This window comes from Siphateles boraxobius, unplaced genomic scaffold (genome assembly GCF_051911475.1).
Source record: "Siphateles boraxobius isolate OS27281-9 unplaced genomic scaffold, OSU_SipBor_1 86, whole genome shotgun sequence".
NCBI lineage: Eukaryota > Metazoa > Chordata > Actinopteri > Cypriniformes > Leuciscidae > Siphateles > Siphateles boraxobius.
The window spans coordinates 3,081,539-3,106,856 of NW_027509215.1; the positions used below are offsets into that span (position 1 = coordinate 3,081,539).

At 38.1% G+C, this 25,318-nt stretch overlaps 1 protein-coding gene across 4 annotated transcripts in view; it reads left to right on the forward strand.

The window, feature by feature from the left end:
- ece2a (endothelin converting enzyme 2a) overlaps positions 1-25,318 on the forward strand; it is a 102,354-nt gene that overhangs the window by 29,841 nt on the left and 47,195 nt on the right. For 3 of the 4 annotated variants that reach the window (XM_077221850.1, XM_077221851.1, XM_077221849.1), the window contains exon 3: positions 1,486-1,769. In XM_077221850.1, the coding sequence (XP_077077965.1) occupies positions 1,486-1,769 (284 nt within the window). Of the gene's footprint in view, positions 1-1,485; positions 1,770-21,658; positions 21,847-25,318 lie in introns of all 4 variants that reach the window. The other variant, XM_077221852.1, reaches the window with a different exon arrangement.

Sequence of the window (25,318 nt, forward strand, 5' to 3'; positions counted from 1 at the left end):
AAATATTAATATACTATAATATTTATAATTAATACTGAACTTCCTCCTTTGCATAAAGAACATTTAGAATGTCTGTCAGGTTGTTTAATTTATTTAGGTTTATTGTAGTGATAATATCTATAGTAAGTATGTTAAGAGAAATTCAACAATCAGAGTTGTTTTACTGAACTGGACTTGTTAGGTTTTGATATGCTAAAAAAAAAACATTTTTTTTTTTTGTTGCACTGGCACAAACTGGCACACTTGAACTGATTGGTTTTGTAATGAGATCTGGGACGAGAGTGGCAGCATGAGCAAGATAAACTCTCTATAAAGAGCTATAAATCGAATTCGAGACACTTTGATTTAAACGTACCATTAGGTGCCTCCAGGGAAACGCCTTTTGTCCAGCTGAGATGACAGCATGCAAGCTTCCAGATAACACTAATAGTGCACCAACTTTCCTGTGGAAAATGACTTCATGACTTTATCTTTACATTCAGTGTTAAGTGAAAGAAGTGTTGACTACAGACTGAGAAAATGCCTTTGATTAAACACCCTCTGTAAGATTGCTCGTTAAGCAACCTTTAATTAGCCTAACGAAGAAGGCGATAATTAAAGTTGCTTTCGCCTCAGGAGCTGAGACGTACAACCTCCGTGCCACAACAGGAAGTCACAACATGTGACTTCCTGTCACTCACACCTCTGGTTAGACTGGTGATTTTGAATCATCTGACAACTTTTTATACAAAGTCACACAGGTGGCACATTTTAAAATTAGAATGTTTTGATCATGAGAGAGTTATCACTTTCATGCCGCTTTATGACTTCTTGACCCCGTTCTAAGCTAACTTGCGAAAAAATGCATTAAGTTGAGAGTGACTACATTTATTTGCGAAAGCGACTAGCTGTATTATCACTCCATGTCTGTTCAAAGTCGTCACTCCCAGAATTGATATGGGAAACATTGCGGTATCCATTGTAATGCAGCAAGCAACATGTTTAGAAATATTTTGATTTTAGCTAATTTTGACAATATTAGCAACATAGCTAACATATTTTATCTATAAAACTGCTTTTAGACATTCTCTGGACCATAATGTGTGAAGAAACTATGTTGGAAAGAGAAAAAAGTGCACACTGCTGACACACATTTATGTTCAATCACCATGTAAAAGTGAATTTTGTATAATAGGCCTTTAACAAAACAGTAACTTTTGAATGGTAGTGTATAACACTGGTATCATCAGTGAACCATATACAAGACAAGAGAGTTTGAAATCTTTAAAGTTTGGTTCTGAAATCAAAAACTAAACAGACATGCACATTGAATAAGCTGACAAAAGGCCTATAAAGGTCTTTATATGCAGTGAAATTCATAGTATATATGTGACCTCTGATGTCTCCTGTTCATCAAACTTTTTTTATAAAGACATAACATAAATATACAGTAAAATAACTCTCAAACTGTTTTCACTTGCCTGACTCTTTCTCTCTGTCTCTCAGGTTGTGGTAACAGTGCTCTGAGCTATGATATGTACCAGGCCGGCTACACCTCCATCACTAATGTGGATTACTCCAGTGTTTGTGTGGAGAGCATGGCGGAGAGACACAAGGACTGCGCTCAGCTCAGCTGGTTGTGCATGGACGCCCGTCGACTGGCCTTCTCTGACGGTGTGTTCGATGTGGTTTTGGAGAAGGGAACTCTGGACGCCATGCTGGTGGAGGAGACCGACCCGTGGAAGGTCTCAGAGAAGGCGGCCCGACTGCTGCACCAGGTTCTCTTAGAGGTGAGGAACGACAGTGTAACATTTTGACTTTGAGGGGCTTCAGCTGTCTGAATTCCGGAGACTTTTGAGTTCTAAATGGATAAAGGTGAAGAATGTAATTTCTTCATTGCTAGTGGCACAAAAACAGAATGAATTGTTCTGCCAAAAATGTGGTCCTTTCCCAAAATTACACCAGTACAAGTTTGCTTATGTTTAACATCCCTTACTGATGTTCTGGTTGGGACTAGACAGAACTATCCTCTTATTCTTCCCCTTTGAAACCTTGTTATTTGACTTCCTTAGAGATCTAAGAGAATATTTATGAATAACTTCAGTTTCTTTACTTCAATATGCTTGTCGGTTTCTTCTCGCAACGCCTGATTCCAGAGGCAGTGTAAGGAGGAGACAGGCATTATTGAAACTGTAACTCTCAAATGTGTTTACATTTAGTAAAGAAAACACCATATTTACTGTAAGTAAAAAGTGCCAGTTGGACTATTTGCAGGGAACAGATTTGGGTCAGTTTGAATTAAAGGGATAGTTCACCCAGAAATGACAATTCTGCCATCACCTACTCGCTCTCAAGTTGTTCCAAACCTGTATGAGTTTCTTTCTTGTGTTAAACACAAAAAAAGATATTTTAAAGAATGTTGATAATCAAACAGTTGAGGGTAGCCATTGACTTCGGTAGCCAACTGTCTCGTTACCAACATTCTTTAAAATATCTTCTTTTGTGTTCAACACAAGAAAGAAACTCATGCAGGGAAAACACTTTACATCTTTAAATCAGGAATGATGATTCAAAACAGTCTAAATTTGGCAGCTCTGCTCAGGAGAAGCATTTCACGTATGCCGTATGAATCAATTTTTACCTCTGGGGTAGAGATTAATTCGACTCTTTGAAATTTGAAGAACTTCCACGTCTGTCACATCCCTTAATGGAGATTAGAGGAAAGGAAAATCACAATACAGATGACATGCTGACTCATGTTCAGTGACATAAAGGGCCACAGATGTAAAGTGTTTTTCCCTTTTATCCTTAAATGAGTGATTCAAACCTTGTGTTATTAAACTCACAGGGGCTGAGTGGCTTTCACTCAATCCCACAATGCACTACTACAATAATTATTCATCAGATGTCTCAGTGAGTGCCACGCAGCATAAGAACAACCCTGTGTTTTTTTGCGTGTTAAAGGTCTACTAATAGATGTTTTGACTCTTAAAACTCATTGGAAATATTTCCGTACAATCTAGCCTTTCATCACAGCAGAAATCACTGTGCCATTTATATTTAATCTCTTTCTCTCATGTTAATAGTGTAACAGTCAGTTCAGTTTCCTCCCTTCATAGTTTATTCATCAGTATGTCAGAGTAGCACAGATTAGGCTGGCAGTCTGGTGTGTGTGTGTGTGTGTGTGTGTGGTCGTGTGTGAGTGGTCGTGTGTGTGTCTGTGTGTGGCCTGGTAAACCCTACATTATCAGGACAAAATGTCCCCACAAAAATGGCAATATCTGAAATCCTTGTCCTTGTGGGGACATTTTTAGCGACAGGTTATAAATCATACTAAGTGATGATTTTTGAAAATGTAAAATTCAGAAGGTTTTCTGCGATGATTAGGTTTAGGGTTTGGGGATAGAATATACAGTTTGTATATTGTACATTGAAAGTTCCCATAAAACATGAAAACAACGTGTGTGTGTGTGTGTGTGCGCGCGTGCGTGCGCGTGTGCGTGTGCGTGTGTGTGTGTGTGTGTGTGTGTGTGTGTGTGTGTGTGTGTGTGTGTGTGTGTGTGTGTGTGTGTGATAATGTCTTTCACATTCCAGAGGCATGATTTACATGATGACCACAACATTTTTAAATATACAGTCTCATGATGTTTTTTACACCCATCTAGCCTCAAGAAAGAAAGAGGAATCTTTTGAGCAAGAGAAAAGAATTGTACTGTGCTCTGTTTTCTCCTTAGCAAAGCCAGTTAAGCTGTTTTATGTTGCCAGTTATGATGGAACAATGTCCTCTCTTCCTCTATTCTAGTGGTCTTTGTGGTAATTTGTAGCTTTAGGTATTAACTCAGAGAGGATAGAGGAGTCCAGATGTTGGAAGGGAAATAAGTTAAACAGATTCTATCATGTTTTCAAACAAATTGTTGCTGAGTCTCGCAATTGTGTTATTGTCTGGCCAATATTAGTCATTGATTAAAGTTTCAAGTATATTAAATCATCTGACAGGTGAAAAATATCAAGTCTGATATCACTACTTATGATTTGTGCTCATAATAAAAGTAAAAAAAAAATGAGAAAGGGAAAGGAAGTAGTTTGAGTTAGATCTGGTTTTACAGCAGAAAGACATAATGTATGTAATAAATGTCACACAAAATTCTATATAATGTAGGAATTGTATTGTATTTTAATTGTATATAATAAATGTATTATACATTTTAAAAATGTATATTTTTAATTAAAAAAAAGAAATTTTATACTACTATTGTACTGTTACTATTGTATGTGTGTATATATATAATATTATATTTTAAATATTAAGATTTTATATTTTATATCATTTATATTTTAAATTGTAATTGAGAGGAGCAGCAACTGGCTGTGGTTGAGACGGAAAGAGTCTGGCTGGCTGTGTACAGGCCGCCATGCTACGGTTTCGAAAAATTCTTGAAAATTTTGATGAGTCTGTTGGTTTATTTGTTTAGTTTGCATAGTAATTACAGTTATTACGTTCCTGTGTATTTTGCGTGAATGAGGATTGGTGTTTGGACAGATATTGTGTTTTGCGGTAGTATGCCATACGGAACCGTTGCCACTGACCGCTTTAACATCCACAGTGGGGCTCGACAGCCTCAGTCAAACGGGTTGGTGCGTATGGTCGGGTTGTGGAGAGGTTGTGAGAGATTGTGGTTAGGTCTCAGCAGCAGGAGGGATGTAGAGGTCAGTTGAGTGGGGGACGGAGGGGGGTGACTCTGGGAGTCACTGTCGAGCCCTCTCGAGGTGTCGTGGGCTAGTCGACGAAACGCTGAGGACGGAAGGTGCCCACTTGAAGACCCTAGAGATGTCCCCTACTCCGCTCAATCCAGACGGTTGTCATGAGGGGACCGCACTGTGGTTGCAGCTGTTGTGTGTGCTGACGCGCAAATACACTGCAGCTATTAACACCAGACAGCATTTGGAAAGAAGCGTAAATGGATGGAGAAGCATAGGTTACTGTAAAGCTACGTCTTAGTTGGTGCTTATCTTGGCGAAAGCCGAGTACAAATCAGCATGAAGTTTTAACATCTACTCTTGTGTAAAGGAAATTATGTATATAACAGATAATCATTTTTAAATATATACTGCACTGAAAAAAAATGCATTTAAAAAAATTTCACTCAGAAATTACAAAAGTAAAAAGAAGTTACACATTGAATCAAACGTGAGATTTGGAAGTAGAAAGATTTAAGTTGTATTTTCTTGTAAAATGTACTCCAATAATCTTTTACAACTTTGAAGAACCATTTAGAAGTCAATACTGTCCTCAAGACACACACACACACACACACACACACACACACACACACACACACACACACACACACACACACACACACACACACACACACACACACACACACACACACACACACACACACACACACACATTCTTAACAATCTGACACATTAAAACACTCTTAAACACTTGAAAACATGAGAACATCATCGTCTCTGTCTCTCGCTCACACATACGTAGGTGTGAAATTTATTTTTCAGCCTGACACGCTCCATGAATCACCTACACCCGTTTCCATAGAAACGCTGTCCGCACATACAGGGCTCCCTCCTCAAACACGCGCACACAGACACACATAGATTGCTTCGGTGAGTGTCACACTCACCTGTGGTGAAGAAGTGAAATATTTGTCTGATTGTGTAGATTCAGTCTGCTGACCCTTACGGAGTACAAACACTTCAGTCCGTCTTTCTCGCATGTTGACTTGCCTATCTAGCTATCTGAACGAGGACTCATTTGTTTAGATGTATTTGTTTTTATATAAAGCTAATTATATTTACTATAGACTAACCCACACCATAGAATCTTGTATTTTTACACCAGACAGACTTTACAGGACCACCGGAGTTTGCTTGTGTGAACTAAAGGAGTGTGTAAAGTTGACTGGAATCTAGTCTTGTACTTTGTTTTGGCAATTTTTTTATTTATTTTAATTAAAAGGATTATTTATATTTATTAAGTACAATTTACTGTTATTATGAGTCATCCTTTCATAATGTCAAAAAAAGACATTCAATTTTATCCATCCACAAGCATAGTACTCGGGAAAATAATCTGGGCTCTGGATTGAAATGATTGAAGTGCAGCAGTGGGATTCCAGAAGAAAAAACTTACATTACATGACATGGTGACAAAACTTACATGGTGAAAACTACATTACCCCTGATGCTGTACAGAAAATTCCACCAATCAGTGAGTCGAAACTAGCAAAGCGTGCCAAACGATCTACTTAGCCCCGCCCACTCTCATGAAGAAATGCACATGACGTAATCAAGGCGGTTTCCCTACACTCTCAAAATACTTATATATTAAAATAAAATATATGTTCAAATATTTATTTAATTCGATCATGCTGTCATGGGATTGTAGTTTTTGTCCAATTTTTAAATACTTTTTTGCTTCAAATCAAAGTTTGTAATGTTTTGATTCACCTTTGCTGGTTGACTTTGTTCATGGTTTATAACTCTTTAACTAAGACTTTTTTGAAATCCTTATGGGAGAAATGAAAGGAAAAAATTCTTCCAGAACCAGCGCTGCTGAAAAGTGGGCGGGCACTGATGCACACTGTAGAATACAATAGAATACAGTAGCTTTCCAATTAAGTAAATATATCGCTCTCTATGAAAGGATGCACACGCAAACTAGTAACTTTAATGTATCAGATACACACCATTAGTTTTTCCTGTGATTTGCATGAGACACACTCAGGGGTCAGGAATAGTCCAGAAGTTCAGTGCTATCTTGAAGAAAGTCTCAGACACATCTGACGGGTCAAAAAACCTCCTCACTAAGGGCTCAACCTTTATATGTGGAAGTGGAGAAAGATGCCCACACACACTCATTCTCTTACTGTTCTTTTGTTCTTGCCTTTGGTCTTAGCTAATACCTAAAGCTTCTTAATTACAATGCCTAGGTCCCAGTTACGTAATACTTCAACAGAGAGAGAGAGAGAGAGAGAGAGAGAGAGAGAGAGAGAGAGAGAGAGAGAGAGAGAGAGAGAGAGAGAGATGGAAGCAGCTGAGGAGGGAGGCTGCGGATTGGATGGTTAAATTGCACATCAACTCTCATTTTCTGTCTGCTCATTTTCCCTCTCCTTTCTTTGGCCTCCGGCTCTTACGCTCACTCGGAAAAAGGAAACGAGAGAAAGAGTAGAAAGCCAGGATCGAGAGGATGAGCGTCTTATCAGATTTCTTCACTTTAAAGGACTGTGTTCTTGCAGTCAGTTGATTATAATTTGTAATCAAAAGAATTACGTGATATGCCGATAATTGCAGTTAATTGCATATGCCAATATTAAAAGAAAGAAAAGTACAATATTTGCAGAAAAAAGTCCCAAAATGAATACAATTTATTTTAATTGACAAAGATAATTCAAAGTCATTGTGGTAGATGAAAGTGTGATTTTAAAAATCAAATTAATGCGTGAAAGAGTGTTTTTAAAAGCATGCAGTTAAATATTGTGTATTGAATAGAAAAATACAGGGAAAGAAAGAGAGATTAAATTTCTATGCTTCTGTCCATGTGGGTGAGCTCATTTATCTGTCAGCTCATCAAAGTCTTGATAGCTCCCTTGTTAGTATCATACATACACAGCAGTGTGCTAACTAGATCCAGAGTTATGTAATACTGCAGGCATGATTTCTTAGACTCAGGCAGTCAGATTTGTGCTCCTATCAATCAGACATTGCAAAATGAAATTTGGGATGTGATAGTCTCTGTGTGTGGGATAAAGTGTTAGGAATGAGACGCATGGAGTGTGAGGTGTAGTTTGAGGGTGCGGGGAAACCGTGTATGTTATCTAAGAGTTGTTTTTTGAGTGTTTGTGTGTTCAGGAACAGGGTTTCACACTCTTCAGATTTGAATTGAGAATGTATTTTAAATGCCAACTTGATTCTGTAATTTGAATTGAATTTGATTTCTGCAAATAGGATGTAGATTTGCAATTTTAATTCAAGGTAGTAGAATTAAATCTATTGAAATTCAAAATAACTCCCATAACATTGTTTGTCACAACACATTTTGAATGATGACTTGACAACGCCTTATTGAAAGTTTACAAAAAGTATAAAAAGCTTTGAAATTTGGCAATTTATGAGCCTTACATTGGTTGGATGGATGGATAGATGGATAGATAGATGGATAGAATTAATCATAATTAATAAATGATTTGGACCAGGGTGGAAGAACACTTCCCATAATGCATTACGTGTTAAAATTCTTTGAATGGCAATTCAGTAAACTCCTCTTTCTGTCATTCCGATTCAAATTCCAATTGATCTTCCTGTGGTTTGTGGCCAATTCAGTTCTAATTCACACACAACATTTGAAAGTGTGCCAGTTCTTTAAATGATCACCATTTTAGGGATCATATTATAACTTCCTCTACATTTGGACCCTTTTTTGTGGTTTTAAATGTCTTTAAAAATGTCTGACTTGACAAAACGGACAGCAAAAGTCATTTATTATAGAATTAAGTCAAGTTATACAACTTTTATAAACATTTTTAATTATTTAATGCATTGCCAGCACTTGTTGTAGTTAATTCTTTCTCACAAAAACACAAAAAGAATAGTTCGGAGACAGAATAATTATGTTACCACCCCTGTGTCCCTCAGGCCACCCTTGTTCGTGATTTGTTGTGTGTGTGTTTTCATGTGTGAATGCATACGAGTGCCTGTGTGTGTAAGAGAGAGTTGCATCTGGGGATTTGGAGAGATGATTCCGGGACCTGTGTATTTTGTCTTATTAAAGATTTAGGAACTCTGCTGACTGCCTGCAGGCTTTACATAAACACTGACCTGACTGGCAGAGAACTGCTGTCACATACAGATTAAAATTTCATCATCTGACACCAACACCCTGGCAGCAAATGTGAATAGTTTTGTAGGACGCTATATACATACAGCTTGAAATGAATTTCTTCATCTGAAAGCAGTAAGTCTTGAGAAAAATCCAGAAACTTCCTCACAGCAACCAGCCCACATTAAACTCTTCCTGCCCCTGCTGTAGTGCAAGAAAACCTTGAAGGCAGATTGATCCTGGAGACATTATGGAGATAGATACAGTTAGTAGATAGATGGATAGTAGATGGATGTTCTTGGGATCCAATAATTCACTGCCCAAAAACGCATTGTCCTCGACACACATTGTTCCATGTGATGTGAAGTTGAACTGGATGTTTTGCGTTGTATTTTCTTTTACCTTTCATTGTTTTGTTCATAGTTTTCAAAAAAATAAGGAATGCTACCAACCTGTCCATATTGGCATTTGTCTTATTTGTTGAATTTGCACTAAAATAGATTTTTTTTTATTTGATTTCAACAACAATTTTTTTTAAGATATATTGTTACCCTTATTATGCACAACTATATAGTTAGTTGCATTTCATTTTCATGCATTCAGTATTTTTTTTTACCTTCATTATAACAGATATGCAACCCTTTTTTGAGTTATGATCCACCAGTTGTGAACCACTTTTTTAGGCTGTCTATATATTGCACTAAACTTAAAAAGTATTATATCGCTCCCTTTAGAGCTGTCTTAGGGCCGTTTCACACAGAACATGTTTTTTTCATTCCAGTGCTGTACTTTTCCATTGTTTTCAAATGTAAACATGCTAGACAGATGTTTGTCTCGCATTTTAAAAATGCGGCACTCAAGTTGAAATAAGTTGTCTAAAAAAACTTGTCTAGACCTTGCGCTTTTTTTTCTCTCGCTTCACTGACCTGCTTCCTTTTACCACAAAAACGTGTTCTGTGTGAATGGCCCCTTACTGATGCATTTCAATGAAGAGGTACAAATTAAGGAGGATATTTTACACAGATTGAAAAAAGAAAAGGGAAGAGAGCAGATGGAGAAAATACAAAATGGAAGCATTATTAGAGGCCGAGTAAAGAAAAGGAAAGCTATTTAGTGTAGTGGAAAAGAGAGACATATGGACAGTAGGTGTGTGTCTGTGTGTGTGTGTCTGTCTGTGTGTGTCTGTCTGTGTGTGTGTGTGTGTGTGTGTGTGTGTGTGTGTGTGTGTGTGTGTGTGTGTGTGTGTGTGTGTGTGTGTGTGTGTGTGTCTGTGTGTGTGTGTGTGTCTGTGTGTGTGTTGTGTTTGTGTGCCTGAGGCTGATTAGACAAGCTGTGTTTCTCCCCTCATACATTCACCTCTCATCCTGAACGCAGATGGCTGACAGTATGTCACACACACACACACACACACACACACACACACACACACACACACACACACACACACACACACACACACACACACACACACACACACACACACACACACACACACACACACACACACACACACACAGACGTAAACATGTATCTGCAATTAAAGTGTTATGTTTATGCTTCCAGTTATTGATCAGAGAAGCGAGATGCGATGCAATACTCATGGTTTGTGTGTCTTGATCTTCAGACTCCCAGAGAAAAATATGTTTGCTCAGAGATTGCTCTTTCATGGCTAATGGCTTAGGAATTCTTTCAAATTGTTACATTTAAGTATATGAGCTCAGATAATTCTCCTTAAATGAAAAGAAAAAGTTTGTTGGCATGCATACTAAGAGTACAGAGCTGTAAAATTCAAGACAGCTTGGATAATTTGGCCTTTTCAGATCTTTTGTAAGAATGTGATGAGAAATGATTGAATTCATAATGAAATCTATTTTGATTGCACACTTCGATATATCAACAAATCTAAGCACAATTCGAGACAATGAGCACAGTTGACATTTAATATCAATAATCAGTCGTACTCAACTGGATTTGCTTCAGGAGCCAGATTATATTGTTGGCTTTTAGTGGTGACCCAAAATAATTGTTACCATAATGTTACCAACATATTAATAAGTACCAAAATTATTGTACACAATAAGAAATAAAAATAAGCATTATTAATATTAACCTGTATGGGCCCAACAATATGTGAAATTTCTGGCATGGCTGAATAAGAAGTTACCCATTAAGTTTTGCTCTTTAGTCTTCAGTGTTTGATTTCTGTATTTCTCCTGAATTCCTCAACACAAACCTGGTTTCATTGTTGCACGTGAACCTGTATATAATATAGTCTAGATTGCATTTTCTTTTTCCTTTGTATATAGTTTATATATAGAGGTTCTTCTGTACCAAGTGATTCTACACCAAAATATTGTAGAAGTTTGATTGGAAACACGACTATTAAGGTTAATAACAAAATGATGTAGCATTTTTTCCTCCTTTTAAGTATTGCTATATACCCATTTATTTTGCTCTTTTGCTATTCTAACTATACATAATTAGAAAGACCAAAAATCCAAAAATGGGACTCAGCTGTTGAGGAGCCACATGTGAGGTTGCCAAAGCCTATTTTACCAGGAGTGTTCATTTGTTCTGCTTTTTAAGGGGTGGTAAAACGCATTTTTCCGAAGGCTTGATTGTGTTTGTGGGGTGCACTGTAACATTTGTTCATGCTTCGTTTTTTAAAAATTGCATTATTTTTCATATATTTTACCTTTATTCTACACTGCTCTTCCCCTCCTTGTAAAAATGGTCTGATGGTTTCCGGGTTCTGTGAAGCCAGTCCCTCAAAACTACGCAATGGGCTCAGATTGGTTAGCTGGACCAGTGTGTTGTGATTCGCTAACCGTCTAGTGCTCATTTCACGGAAAACTTCACACCCCGTACCTTTGCCGGTAGTTTGCGCTTTGGTGTATCATAAACAATGGCGTCAATAAAACCAATCGGACCCGGGGAAACGTTAGTGAAGATGATCGAGCAGAACCTGTTCAAGAATGGCTGTTAAACAACGTTTATGAAAGGTTTGTTTTTTGTTGTTCTCTCATTACTTTTTAGATATGCTGTTATTTAATTGTACGAATAATTTACACTAATTCCAAGTTCGCTGTTGAGATAAAAAAAAAGTTTGTAACGTTAGGTGTTTGTCAGATAACGTTAAGTATGAATGACCATTTAACAAACTAGCAGAGCCAAACACCGTTGTCATTTGTTTACTTCCTTGCTACAACGTACAATTAACAATACAAACTATTACAGGAAAACACATCGTGAAAAATAAATCATACTTACAGGTTGTGGCCCGTAAAAGCTTCTGTTTTTAAAGTTGGAAATGCTCCGTCTTTCAGGACAAGTTCATTGTGCGAATCCTGCATTGAACTCGCCACGATTGTGGAAGCTTTCCTCCGTAACGTGCAGCACAGAGAGCATGATTTGGATCATAATTATGAGGGACCGAGTTAAAAATAAATTTTAACCATTGATCCCTAACTCCCTCGTCCCTAGGAAGGCTGAACAAAGTGGACCTGTAATCCGGATGAAAATAACAGCAGCGTGGAATATCCCATGGAATGTCATGTAGTCCAAAACCAGTCGTTTGCTGTCCAGTCCTTAGAAATTGATTTTTTTAAAAGCAAATATCTTCCTTTGATTTGAACTTTGAGCGCTGTAACTTTGCAGATGTTGTTTATGCTCAGACAGCAACATTACACACTAGCTAAAGTTAGAAAAGTGAAATCGTGTTTTACCACCCCTTTAATATATTTTTTTTCTAGAGGAACAATTGAGATAACAAAGATATTTATTGGTCATTATATATGTATGGAATAAAAAAAAACATGCTCTGTTGTTGATATAGAATGCACAATAGGAAAAACAGACATTTAAATCAGAAGTTAATTTAGGCATATTTTAAAATCAGCTGATCACTATATCAGCAGCACCAAGTGCTAAGATCCTCTCCATGAATAACAGCACTCCATTTGTTAAGAGATGGAACTGGCAAGATCACATGCAGCCATTATTCAGACCCGAGGGCAAATTTAAAAGTGTGAGTGTACGTGTTAAAAGAAGAATCCAGACCTGAGAACAAAGTCTGCTTTGAGTTCTGAGCTCATTTAAGGTGAATTTGACCATGGCATTTTAACTTCAGCACTTTAATAACATTTCACTTCAGTCCTACAATTAGCACGAGACTGGTTATAGATGCTGCTTTTGGTTGAGGACTTCAAGGACAAACACAAGAAGGCAAAATAAAACGGAGAATTTTGTTTGTGTGTTCAATTAGGTCTCACAATGTTTCAACCACAGACAGACGTCAGTAAAACAGCTTGTAAAAAATGTCACTTAATGTTACTTTCACCTCAGGAAAGTTATTTCAATGTCCATAGCTCATTATTATCTAAAAAAGGAACTAATTTTGTTAAAATATATGCACTGTATTATATATCGTTGTTATGTAATGTATGTTTGAATACATCTTATCATATTTATATTATAACACCCTTATGTGCAATTTAAAAGTTTGTACAACCTAATTTTTATTTAAGTGTTTATATGATACTAATGATGCAGTGAAATAATAAATGTTATGATCGTGCATTAAGAACAGTTTTACACACACACACACACACACACACACACACACACACACACACACACACACACACACACACACACACACACACACACACACACACACACACACACACACACACACACACACACACACACACACACACACACACGTTTTCTCTGTTTCCAGGCTAGTTTGATGGTCATTGCCAGGTCCTTGTGTTTTGATTGGTGATTAGCCCATAAGTTGGCTCAAGTGCTCATTATATTTCTAGATAACACACACACACACACACACACCACTCTGATTCCCTCTCTTGTCCTCTCTCTGTCTTTCTCCATCTTCTCTGTCTCTCCTTTTCCTACTTAGGTTATTTTTTCAGGGCATTACTCCTTTAATCCGTCATTCAGGATTTATCTCCACTCATGAAAGGACAAAATCCCTAGTTTCTTTTCTCTTATTTTTCCTTGTGTGATCCCTTCAGCACCTGGTTCAGAGGAATTACTTGGCATGTCAGCTCATATGTTTTCTGTTCATTGTTACATTTTCTTTATGTGTGATAGGAAATAACTCACACATATTATATATATCTAGACTGGTTTGGATTTGCTTTCTAATAATCATGTTTCCTATAATGAATATGAGAGTAAAATCTCATATATCAATGTACATTATAAAGCATTTATATCTTTTCATAAAGAATTGTAACCAAAGTTAAAATGCATTGTAATATTAGCAGATTCCTTGTTACATCTGAAGTTGTTTGTTTGTAATTATATTTTTAAATGTATACTTTCTAAAGGTGTGGCAATAAATATAGATGACTATTAGAATGTGTTATAACTGGGGTTGGTGTTATTCATGAGACCATGCAAAGCATAATTAATGCATCAAAAATATCTTTATAATGAATTATATTTAAAGTGTTATCGAATTCTTTTTAATAATGTTCATTATTAATTAATAAATTTTTGTTTAGATTACAGTTTTGAACCTTCACCTTTTTTCCACTTCAACATTTTATTGACAGAATGGACTTTGATGTATACTATACTTTACGATTGCCATGTGCATATACCCATATAAGGTAATTTGACGAATATAATGGCACTTCCACTTTGGGCACTTTACACGTGGGTTTGTGTCTGTTAAAGTGGAGCGTTTTAGCTGGTTCGTGGATGCGTGTTTGGTTGTATGTTTGTGCACGTGCAGCCCGTCTCCCGCACACTGCAGCCCAAAATCACAGAGACAGAGCCTCTTGCATCCCGACTCAGTTACCACGGAGACGAGAGGCTAGTATCGACTGCAGAGCATCGTTGCTATGGAAATGCTGGATGCCTACTGGGAGGGGGGCCACCATTAATTAGAGCCAACGAGAGACAGATAGACAGGACGAGAGACAGAGAGAAGAGGGTTCAAGCTCGGCACAGTGTGTACAGTCAGAGCAGGTTCTGTCCTGTTTTCAGGGAGCCGCTGCCTTCATTTCTGCACGGATGGATTATAGCAGCATCTCTCTTTCTCTCTCACAGCTCTTTATATGTTGCCATTAAATGTTGCTTAATACTCTTTATTAAGCTTTATCTATTTCTGCTAGGATGCAGTTGTCTAATCCCAATAGAAAAATGACCATGGAATTATTATATTAGTAAATGCTGTGCTTTTTATACAGTTTCACATACTATTCTTCTCCACAGCCTTTCTGAGCTCATTGGCCTCAGTGGCACAGCACTGGCCTGGTTCCGGTCCTATCTCACTGACCGCAAACAATTCATCACCCTAAATGGCTCAAATCCTGATCTAGCCATGGTGTACCCCAGGGCTCTGTGCTTGGTCCGCTGCTGTTCACCATTTACATACTACCCCTAGGTCATATTATCCGTAAACATGGACTCAATTACCACTGCTACGCCGATGACATTCAACTTTATATCAGCACAAACCCCTCCTCCCAGCTCCCACCCACACAACTTGTCAACTGCCTGCAGGAACTCAAATCATGGATGACCACAAACCTACTCAAACTGAACAGTAATAAGTCAGAACTCATGTTGGTGGCCCCTGCACCACTGCTCAGGAAAGTTGGTGACCTGGCCCTGGTTGGGGATGGCTGCTCCATTTCCTCTTCTCCTGAGGTGCCCAACCTGGGCGTCATTATGGACGCCACTCTATCTTTCCGGTCCCATATTAACAACAACACCAAGGCTGCCTTCTACCACCTCAGAAACATCTCACGACTCCGGCCTTCACTCACAGATTCAGTAACTGAGACACTCATCCATGCCTTTATCACCTCCCGTCTGGATGGTGATAAAGGCATGGATTACTGCAATGGTGTCCTGTCTGGACCGCCCACCAAGGCCCTTAACAGACTCCAGTATGTCCACAACTCTGCTGCCAGGGTTTCGAACCCACATAAAGCCCTGGCAGCATATCACTCACATCATCCAACAGCTCCACTGGTTGTCAGTCAAGTCACGCATTATCTACAAGATCCTACTGCTCACTTACAAATCTCTCCATGGACTCTCACCAAAATACCTCACTGAGCTCCTCCATCCCTACACTCTGACAAGGACGTGCTGGTCACCCCCCGCACCAGGTTGCGGACTTTTGGGGACAGGGCTTTCTCTGCAAATGCTCCAACACTCTGGAACAGTCTACCACTCCATGTCTGATCTGCCCCATCCCTGCCCATGTTCAAAATGCACCTTAAAACATTTATTTTCACAAAGTCTTTTGACCCCCAACCCCTCCCCCAGCCCCACATACACACACACACTTTTGTTAAGCGACCTTGGGTACCATGAAAGGTGCTATATAAGTCCAAGTTGTTATTATTATTATTATTATTATTATTATTATTATTATTTTTATTATTATTTTGAACTTTCTATTCATCAAAGAATCCTTAAAAAAGAAAAATTGCATTGATAATAATAAGTAATGTTTTTTGAGCTGCAAATCAGCATATTAAAATGATTGCTGAAATATCATGTGACAATTAAGAGTAATGGTTGCTGAAATAGTAGCCTTGCCATCACAGGAATAAATTACATTTTAAAATGTATTAAAATACAAAACAGTTATTTTAAATTGTAATAATAGTTCACAATATTACTGTTTTTATTGTATTTTTGATAAAATAGATGCAGCCTTGGTGAGCATTTACTATACATTAGAGACTTCCTACTGACTCCAAATCTTATTACTAATCAAATTCCAGGTTAATTTCATGGTTTTTGGACACTATTATGAAGTTAATATCATGGTATTCTATAAATACGGCAATCATACAAAACCACCATGGTATTCTCAGAAGTACCATAAATACCATGGTCAAATTTTAGTACCATGATTTACTATACATCAAAGTACAATAATATTATGTTGCTGCCAAAGTACTGTATTGTGAAGCATGGTACTCCAAAGAACTTCCTAGAATACCATGGTTATTTTAATAAGTGTATGATATATATGCCATATTCATATACTATGTCGTTCACACTTTAGATTAGGGTCCAATTTTCACTATTAACTAACTATTAATGATGACTTTTGCCTCAGTAAACTCCTAATTACTTTTTATTAATAGTTAGTAAGGATGTTATTACATTTAGGTATTGAGTATTTAAAATATGGTCATGCAGAATAAGGCAATGATATGTGCTTTATAAGCACTAATAAACCAATGTCCTAGTAATATACGTGCTAATAAGCAACTAGTTATTAGTGAGAATTGGACCCCTAAACTGAACTGTTACCACTTTGTCATTTCCAAGGTACTTCCAAGAATACCATGATACACAAATACATACAAGAGGTACCATAAAACGACCATGGGTTTTTAAACTGGTATTTTTTAAATCAACCATGGTATTACTATCGTAGTCTTGGAAGTACCATGGGGTACCTTATATAAACTAAGGTACATGGATTTCTGTACTATGTTGTATTTTTTTTTTTAAACTTGGTATTACCGTCTGTGCTACAAACAGTACTCTTTTTATAGGTTATGTAAATACCATGGTACATGAATTTCAATATTTTGAGATGTATTAAAGTACCATGTCCAGAGAAATCATAAAAATACAATTGTGTTCTGTCTGTCTGTTTGGCATCAATAATCTTGTATAGCAATATCATTTCCGCATGTGAAATTTGCCAAATGTAATTAGTTTTAAGTATGATGTAATTGTCCCTTTGGTGATGTCAAGCCTGTCCAGCCAATCAGAGAATACCAGCTTATATCCATGTGAGTAAACAAAGCAGGTTGCATCAAATTATTAGACGAAAAACATTTATGAAAGGAGGTTGGGATTGCAGTGAGGGATAGAGACGTGAGCGTGTCTGATTAGTGCTCTCATTTGGTAGTTCATTAAGGTTTTCTGATGCAGTCATTAGTTTTTATGGGCTGTTTGTGTAAACATTGTGAGTCAAAGCTGAATTTTAGCGCACAGATGAACTTTCCTGATATTGCGTCAGCAGCAGCACTGCAGTAGAGCGTCGCTGAGTTTCATACAGTGAAAGAAACACAAAACACAGTCTTTCTATCTCATAGGGAAGATGCTTTACTAGAACACCAATGTTTCTCTTTTCAGTCCTGATGGGTTTTAGGACAAACTTTGCTCACTGAAGCTAAAAAGGAAGGTGTCGGCAGCAAACTTAGTCATCAAGCGTGTGTGTGTGTGTGTGTTTTCCAAGTGCTCATCAACTTCTGTAAATGCGTGTCATCAAAATAGTCCCATGATCATCTCTCTTTTCTCTCTGCATAGGGGTTGCTGAGTATGCAGAGCAGATTAGATTAGAATGCTAAGCAGAAAAGTACGCAGTTGTGAGAGTGAGAGTGTAATAACCATCATATCACTTCATCCTAGAAAAGAACTAGATAGATAGAAAGTTATGAAGTGTCATATTTTGTCCATAGAAAGACTGTAATACCTTGAGAAAGTCCATTAGCATTCCTGTTCATTTCGAAGTAAGTTTCTCGGCACTCTGCACTTGACACTTGTTGATTTTGAGGCAATCAGTTTAGCGGTAAATGTCACGACAGCTCATTCTGGAGCCGTTTGAAAATGACGTCATCAAAACCCTTACAAGCAACTACTCTGACCTGAACAGCAACAGATAGGGAATAATGTCTGCTAAAGTTAATTTCACAGTTTTAACCAGATGAACCATCTACTATACTATTGAATATGAAATTATTATAATCCATATACCAGCTGTGCATTTTTCTGCTTGGTTCAACTCTTCCTGTTGAAATAAGTGTTTTTTAAAATTTATTATTATACTATTATAGTTTTTATTAATCATTAGAATTAGTTCTAATTTTTATATAAAAAAAATCTTTTTACTTTATATAATTTTATGCAGTTTTTTTATTTGTATTAGTTTTGTAAATATTTCTATTGAGTTTTAATTTGTTTTGTTATTTCAGTTAGTGCCAAGGAAGCATTTTAAGCATGCATCCGTCCGTCCGTCCGTCCGTCCATCCATCTATATTTCTATCTATGTATCCATCCATCCATCTTTCTATCCATCCATCCATCCATATTTCTATCTATCTTTCTATCCATCCATCCATATTTCTATCTATCTATCTATCTATCTATCTATCTATCTATCTATCTATCTATCTATCTATCTATCTATCTATCTATCTATCTATCGTTCTTTCGATCGTTCTTTCATTCCATCTATCTATCTATCTATCTATCTATCTATCTATCTATCTATCTATCTATCTATCTATCTATCTATCTATCTATCTATCTATCTATCTATCTATCTATCGTTCCATTCATCTATCGTTCTTTTGTTCTGTCTGTCTGTCTATTATTTTATTTTATTTGATGCTAGCAGGCAAGCACCACTTACATTGTCTTAAGAAATGTAGTTATTTTTGCAGTTGTGTTTGTTGCCACTAGTGGTGCATAAATTGCGCACTGCACCTTTAAACATGTCTCTAGACTTTTCACAGTGTACCTGCAGCTATCCCAGAGGACATTTCTCTCTCTCTCTCTCTCTCTCTCTCTCTCTCTCTCTCTCTCTCTCTCTCTCTCTCTCTCTCCCCCTCTCTCTATCTATCTCTCTATATCTCTGTCTCTCTCTCTCTCTCTGTCTCTCTCTCTCTCTCTCTCTCTCTCTCTCTCTCTCTCTCAATCTGTGTGTGTGTGTATTTGTGTGTGTGTGTCAAAGTCATGTGTCTGACATTAAAACTGGTTTGACTACCCCCCTCCTGAACCAACCCAGTCCACTGCTGGGTCCAATACTCCAAGTCGTTGAGTGGAATATAAAAAAGGTTTACAACACTGTCCTCCCTCACAAACACACACACACAAATACAGAGATAGCTCACTGATCTCTGTTCCACATGCTTAGCAACCTTAGCCAGCAACAGTCGCCTATATTATTATGGGAAAATAGCTTATCTGTCTCTCAGATATCACACACACACACACACACACACACACACACACACACACACACACACACACACACACACACACATTTGACTATCTCCTCATCAGATTCATGCTGACAGAGTGTAATGCAGTTTAGAGACTGCTGAGTGTGGAGTAGAAACAGATTTTCTGGAGTTTTCCATCTCATTAAAGGCCTGACCAAGGTCACCATCCTCTCTCGCTCTCTTTCTCTCTCTCACGCTCTCTCGTTCTTCCTCTCAGGGGAAAGCTGCGGTGACTGCTGAGTGAGTTGTGTGTATTTGCTTGCTAATAAGAGTGTGCATTTTCTCTGTAGACTCGCAAATGATGCAGCAGAAATAAAAAACATTCCATGCTGTGTCTTAGATCGGAGGTTTAACTTTCCACTGCCGTCCTGGGACTGAACCAGTCATTCGTGACCTCTGCTCATTCACCTTGGCTGTTCCCATGGCAATGTGTAGCCTGCGGGATGCAGGTGAATGGGAGGAAGCCTGACAAGCATTGCTAGTGCTCTGATCGATTAGAGAACACAGGAGTGAGCCTAAGATTGTGTATTTAAAAGACACTCAGGATTTTGAGCCTACAAGTTATTGTGGAGATTGTGTTGGTGCATTTAGTTGATCTCTTGGAGAAAAATAAGGAAAATATATACACATTTGTAGATTGTTGCTATGAGCTTTTTCTTCATCAGTATCAACATTTGGGTTAATACATACACTACCTATTAAAGGTTAGGGGTCTGTAAAAAAATTTTTTTTTTGAAAGAAGTCTCTTATAATCAGCAGGGTTGCATTTATCTGATTAAAGCAGTAATATTGTGAAATAGTATTGCAATTCAAAATAACTGTTTTCTGTTGTAATTTATTTTAAAATGCAATTTATTCCTGTGGTGCAAAGCTAAATTTTCAGCATCATTAATCCAGTCTTCAGTGTCACATGATCCTTAAGAAATCATTCTAATATGCCGATTTAGTGTTTAAAGGAAAATTTCCTATTATCAATGTTGAAAACAGTTGTGCTGCTTAATATTTTTGTGGAATCTTTTTTGTTGAAAGGTTTCTTTGATAAATAGAAACCTAACATTATAAATGTCTTTACTGTCATTTTGATCAATTTAACACACCCTCGCTAAGTAATTATAATTGTTTTTATTTGAATAGTATTCTTTTTCTTCTTCCCCAAATCTCCATGCAATATATTACACGTAGGCTCTTGCATGAGTTGACGCTAAACCCCATCTGTCTATACCTTCCGCAATTCTCATTAGAAGAATGAAGTAAGTTGTTAAGTGTTCTGCCGTTTACACATGATCCTCTCCAGACCGTCAAGTGCCTCCTTGCATAATACGCTCCTCCAGATAGATGTTGAAGAGACTTGGAGACAAAATACAGCCTTGTCGATTCTCAATCATATTGATCAGCTTGAGATTGATTCCATAGTGCTGTAGTACTTTCCAAAAGCCTTGATGCCACACTCGATCAAAGGCTTTCTTGAAATCAATAAAGATCAAGTAAAGTTCTTTGTCTTGCAGTGCGAGGTACTTCTCTACTATCAATCTGAGTGATAAAATCTGTTCGATAGTGCCTCTACCTGGTCTGAATCCGGATTGTTTCTCTGCCATTTGTAATTCAATATCGTTCTTCATCCGGCTCTTTGAGCTTACTTGAGTGTCAGATGAGGCCAATTGTATGGTGATTTTTCGCATTTGGTTGTATCCCCTTTCTTTGGGATGGTAACCACCAAGGACTTCATCCATAGCATAGGAAACTCACCCGTGGCCCAAATTTTATTGCAAATTTTATGCATGATACGGACTGTGGATTCACCGCCGCCTTTGATTAGCTCTCCTTCGATGCCATCGATACCAGGAGCCTTCGGGATTTGATCTTGGAGATGGCTGTTCTGATTTCGCTCTCAAGCAGGTCCGATGCACATCTCTCTTGCAGTTTGACCAGAGTTGCTCAAGAAAATACTAATCTGCCTTGATAAGTGCGTTGTAGAGACAGAGGCTGTGTATATCAGCATCCTTGGTAAGTTGCCATCTTTGTTTCTGATGTTTCTGCACCTTTAATTTATTTTGACTCCTTTTTGACCGTTTTGACCTTTTGAAAAAGAGTGTGCATGTCATTCTTTCGGCTTGCTTCTTCTGCTTCGCAACATTGTTTGTTGAACCAGTCGCTGCGGCATTTCTCTACCTTGTTGTCTATGTCGGTCTTCAGCTGAGAGTATCGTTGTTTTAAATTTACATAATATGGGCTGTTGTTCTTTTTGCCCACATCTCAGTGTTCATCACCTTGCACGAGGAGTGTTTTTATATATTCTAAAGCCGATTATCTCTTCAGCTATTTTCTTCATTGTGCTGTTGATAATGTCGAGTGCATCATGCAAGCTGAATTCTTCTATCGTGTTGCCAAGCACCTCAAAACTGTTCTTGAGCCTGATATCATAGCGCTCTCTGACTTTAGTATTACAGTCTTTCAATGTCCAATTTCGAAGTGTGAAGAAACTGCGGTTCGGCAGGGCTGACGGGGAGCGCAGGCTCGACAGGGTTGATGGGGAGGGCAGGCTCCGCAGGGCTGACGCGAAACGCAGGCTTGGCAGGAAGAGACTCTGGTAGGGCGCTCATCCTGGCAGATCGCGTTGACATCAGCGCGTTGACTTTCTTCGAAGTTTCTGAGTGTCCTCTTTTTAACCTCAAAATGCATAAAAGTTGCCCATTAAGCCTTGTTCACTTTATACTCGACGCGTCCACATGAGTACGAAGGTGCGTGCGGCAAAAATGATGTCATTGCGGTGTGGGCGGTTGTGTGCGTTGGGTGCGCAAGACCCAATTTCGCTTGCCGGTGTGCACGGCACTTTTTGTAACATCGCGCGCCGCGCCACATCCGAAGATGAACGACTTTGAGGCTACTTTGTCCGAGCTGGTACGTCTGTACCAGCATGTTAATGATCCTTCTATACACAGAGACATTTGCATTGATGGGTGACCATAAAAGCCTCTCATTTTGTGAATAGGAACACATTTGCATTAAGCACCCAGTTTGCAAGTTTGCACTTGTCTAAAGTAACTGCTTACATTTACAAAATAAGCCTACAATAGCAGAAGTAAGCCCTGCTTATGAAATTAAGGTTTAAACACTCTTCAATAAGGCTTCAGTTGTTTAACTAGTTTACATGCAGTGAAAGTACAATAAACCCAACATGACATCATGACTTTGTGTAAACATACACGCTACTTTCAAGTCAAGTGGCGTGTTATCTATACGCATTTTTAGCTATCCGCGTGTATGTCCACGCCGAAACGAACTGTCATCTTCCGCGTGTATGTCTACGCCATTAAATGTCCGAGTGATTCCGAGTGTATGTGTACGCCGTTAAATGTCCGAGCGAAACGAAGCAAAATGTATATCTACATCTGGGGAGCGATATTTTTTTTCCTATGATGGTAGGGGAAGACTCATAAATGGTATTAACCCCAGTGACGGGTAGGTTTAGGGACGGGGTTGGGGTAGGTCATATATTTATATATAGACAGTGATGTAACGTTAAGTCAACGGCGTTGATAAACACGCTGAAAAGGGATTATGCGTGTTGATAGCACGCCAAAAATGGAAATACGAATTGGCGTGTCATACATACGCCATTTCATGAGATCAGTCTGATAAACCTACCGCATTTATTACTCTTTTTTTTATATGAATTTCAGCAACTAATAAAGTACTTATAAACGGCAACCTACTTCTTCACTGCTGATTTAGAGGAGAATTACTCCGAGTCGCCCCCTGTCGTTTCACAGAATAGCACAACGGCGAGCACGTCAAGTATAAACGCTCGTCCGTTTGGGGAGGTGGGCGCGCAGTCAGCGGAGACTTAAGCTCGTGCGGACGGGTCGAGTATAAACAAAGCTTTACGAGATTGTGGTCATTGAGAACGTTTGGTTCTAGCTAGGGGTGTAACGATACACAAAACTGACGGTTCGGTTCTTCCCACGGTTTTGACGTCTTGGTTCGGTTTCGGTTCGATGGGGTTTAGAAAGCTAAAATTGCTTTTTTTGTTTTTTTAAACAGTGGTTTAATGAAAAAAAAATGTGTCTTTGTCTTAAAATTAATTCAATTACAATTAAACGTTTCGGATTTAAACGCAAGGATTAAAAAAAAAAATCTGCTAATGCTGTAAACTATATAGGGAGCCCGCACATTACTATAACATTAAGGTTAACAACAGAGCCTAGACTTAATTAGGCTAAATTCAGATGCTATTTATTTTTTAGATATAATAATCAACACCCAACACATTGTATGAAAACATGTAAACTGAACTTAAGGCACAAGGCAGTTTTTGCATTAACTTGTATTTTTACTCTAATTCGTTATTGAAATATAATAATTTACACAGTTGCTGTCATTTTCATGAAAAATATTTTAAACATTCATTAAATAATCAAGATATCATTAACAGATTGTAAGTAAAATATAGCCTAAGGCTAATATAGTGCATATTATTTAGTGCAAGAGTTCATATGGATGACTTGCCTGCTGAGGTAATGCTATGTGAAAAACTAAGCTGTTTTATTGCTGCTGCTTTCCGCTGCTGAAACACTGATTGAGCGATTACATGAGTTATGATGCCTTTCAGTAAGTATACTGTATCTTTCAACATACCTTCAGGTGTCCATTCATGTTTATTCTGTAACTGAGGAAGAGATGATCGCGTTTACTCACGCTCCGCGATCTGTCACGCCACAGCAAAGAGTGCCAAAACGCCATTTATTGTTTGAATTTCGTGATCAAATAGACATAATTTGAAAGATTACACCTTGCTTATTATCGAAAGTAACAAAACATGGGGCTTGCTATTATATGGTGTTAAAGTAACACCAGGTAGCTTTTGCTCTCGGGGTCCCCCTACAGTTGGGAAACAATATTGTCCTCTACTACTGTCGTAAACTCTGTCATCGTGCATTTGTTGACAACCATGATAGCCCTGAACACTGTAGGAGGAGGTCACATGCAGGTGTTCTGCTTGCGTCGCGTGTGAAATGTCTTCATCCCAGGTACAGTGGCATATATTTCAGCATGTCATATGAATATAATTTCATGGGTTTCTTTTTTTTCTAACGACAAATGATCGTGATGATCACGTTTACAAGCCAGTGTCATTATAGTAGCCTAGTCTATTGGTTACCGTTTTACTGAATCTATATGATACTTCAATGCAATGTTTGAGTGGTAGATAAAAGATTTGCATTATAGCTTGAGGCAAGACAAATAATCATTACCTGATTCATGAAGATAAACGGAGGATAAGATAGCTTCCGTAACATAGTCAGGCAGACAAAAAAACACCCCAGACTACAGGGTGTCATTGGTTGTTGCGTTAAATGTTACCCAGATACAATAGTGCTATTTTCTGATTGGCCAACAACACCAGACGAACAACACCAGAGGAGACGCGCTTGAATTCATGCCTGTTCCACAGTGAGAGCGGCGCGGCCAGAGTTTT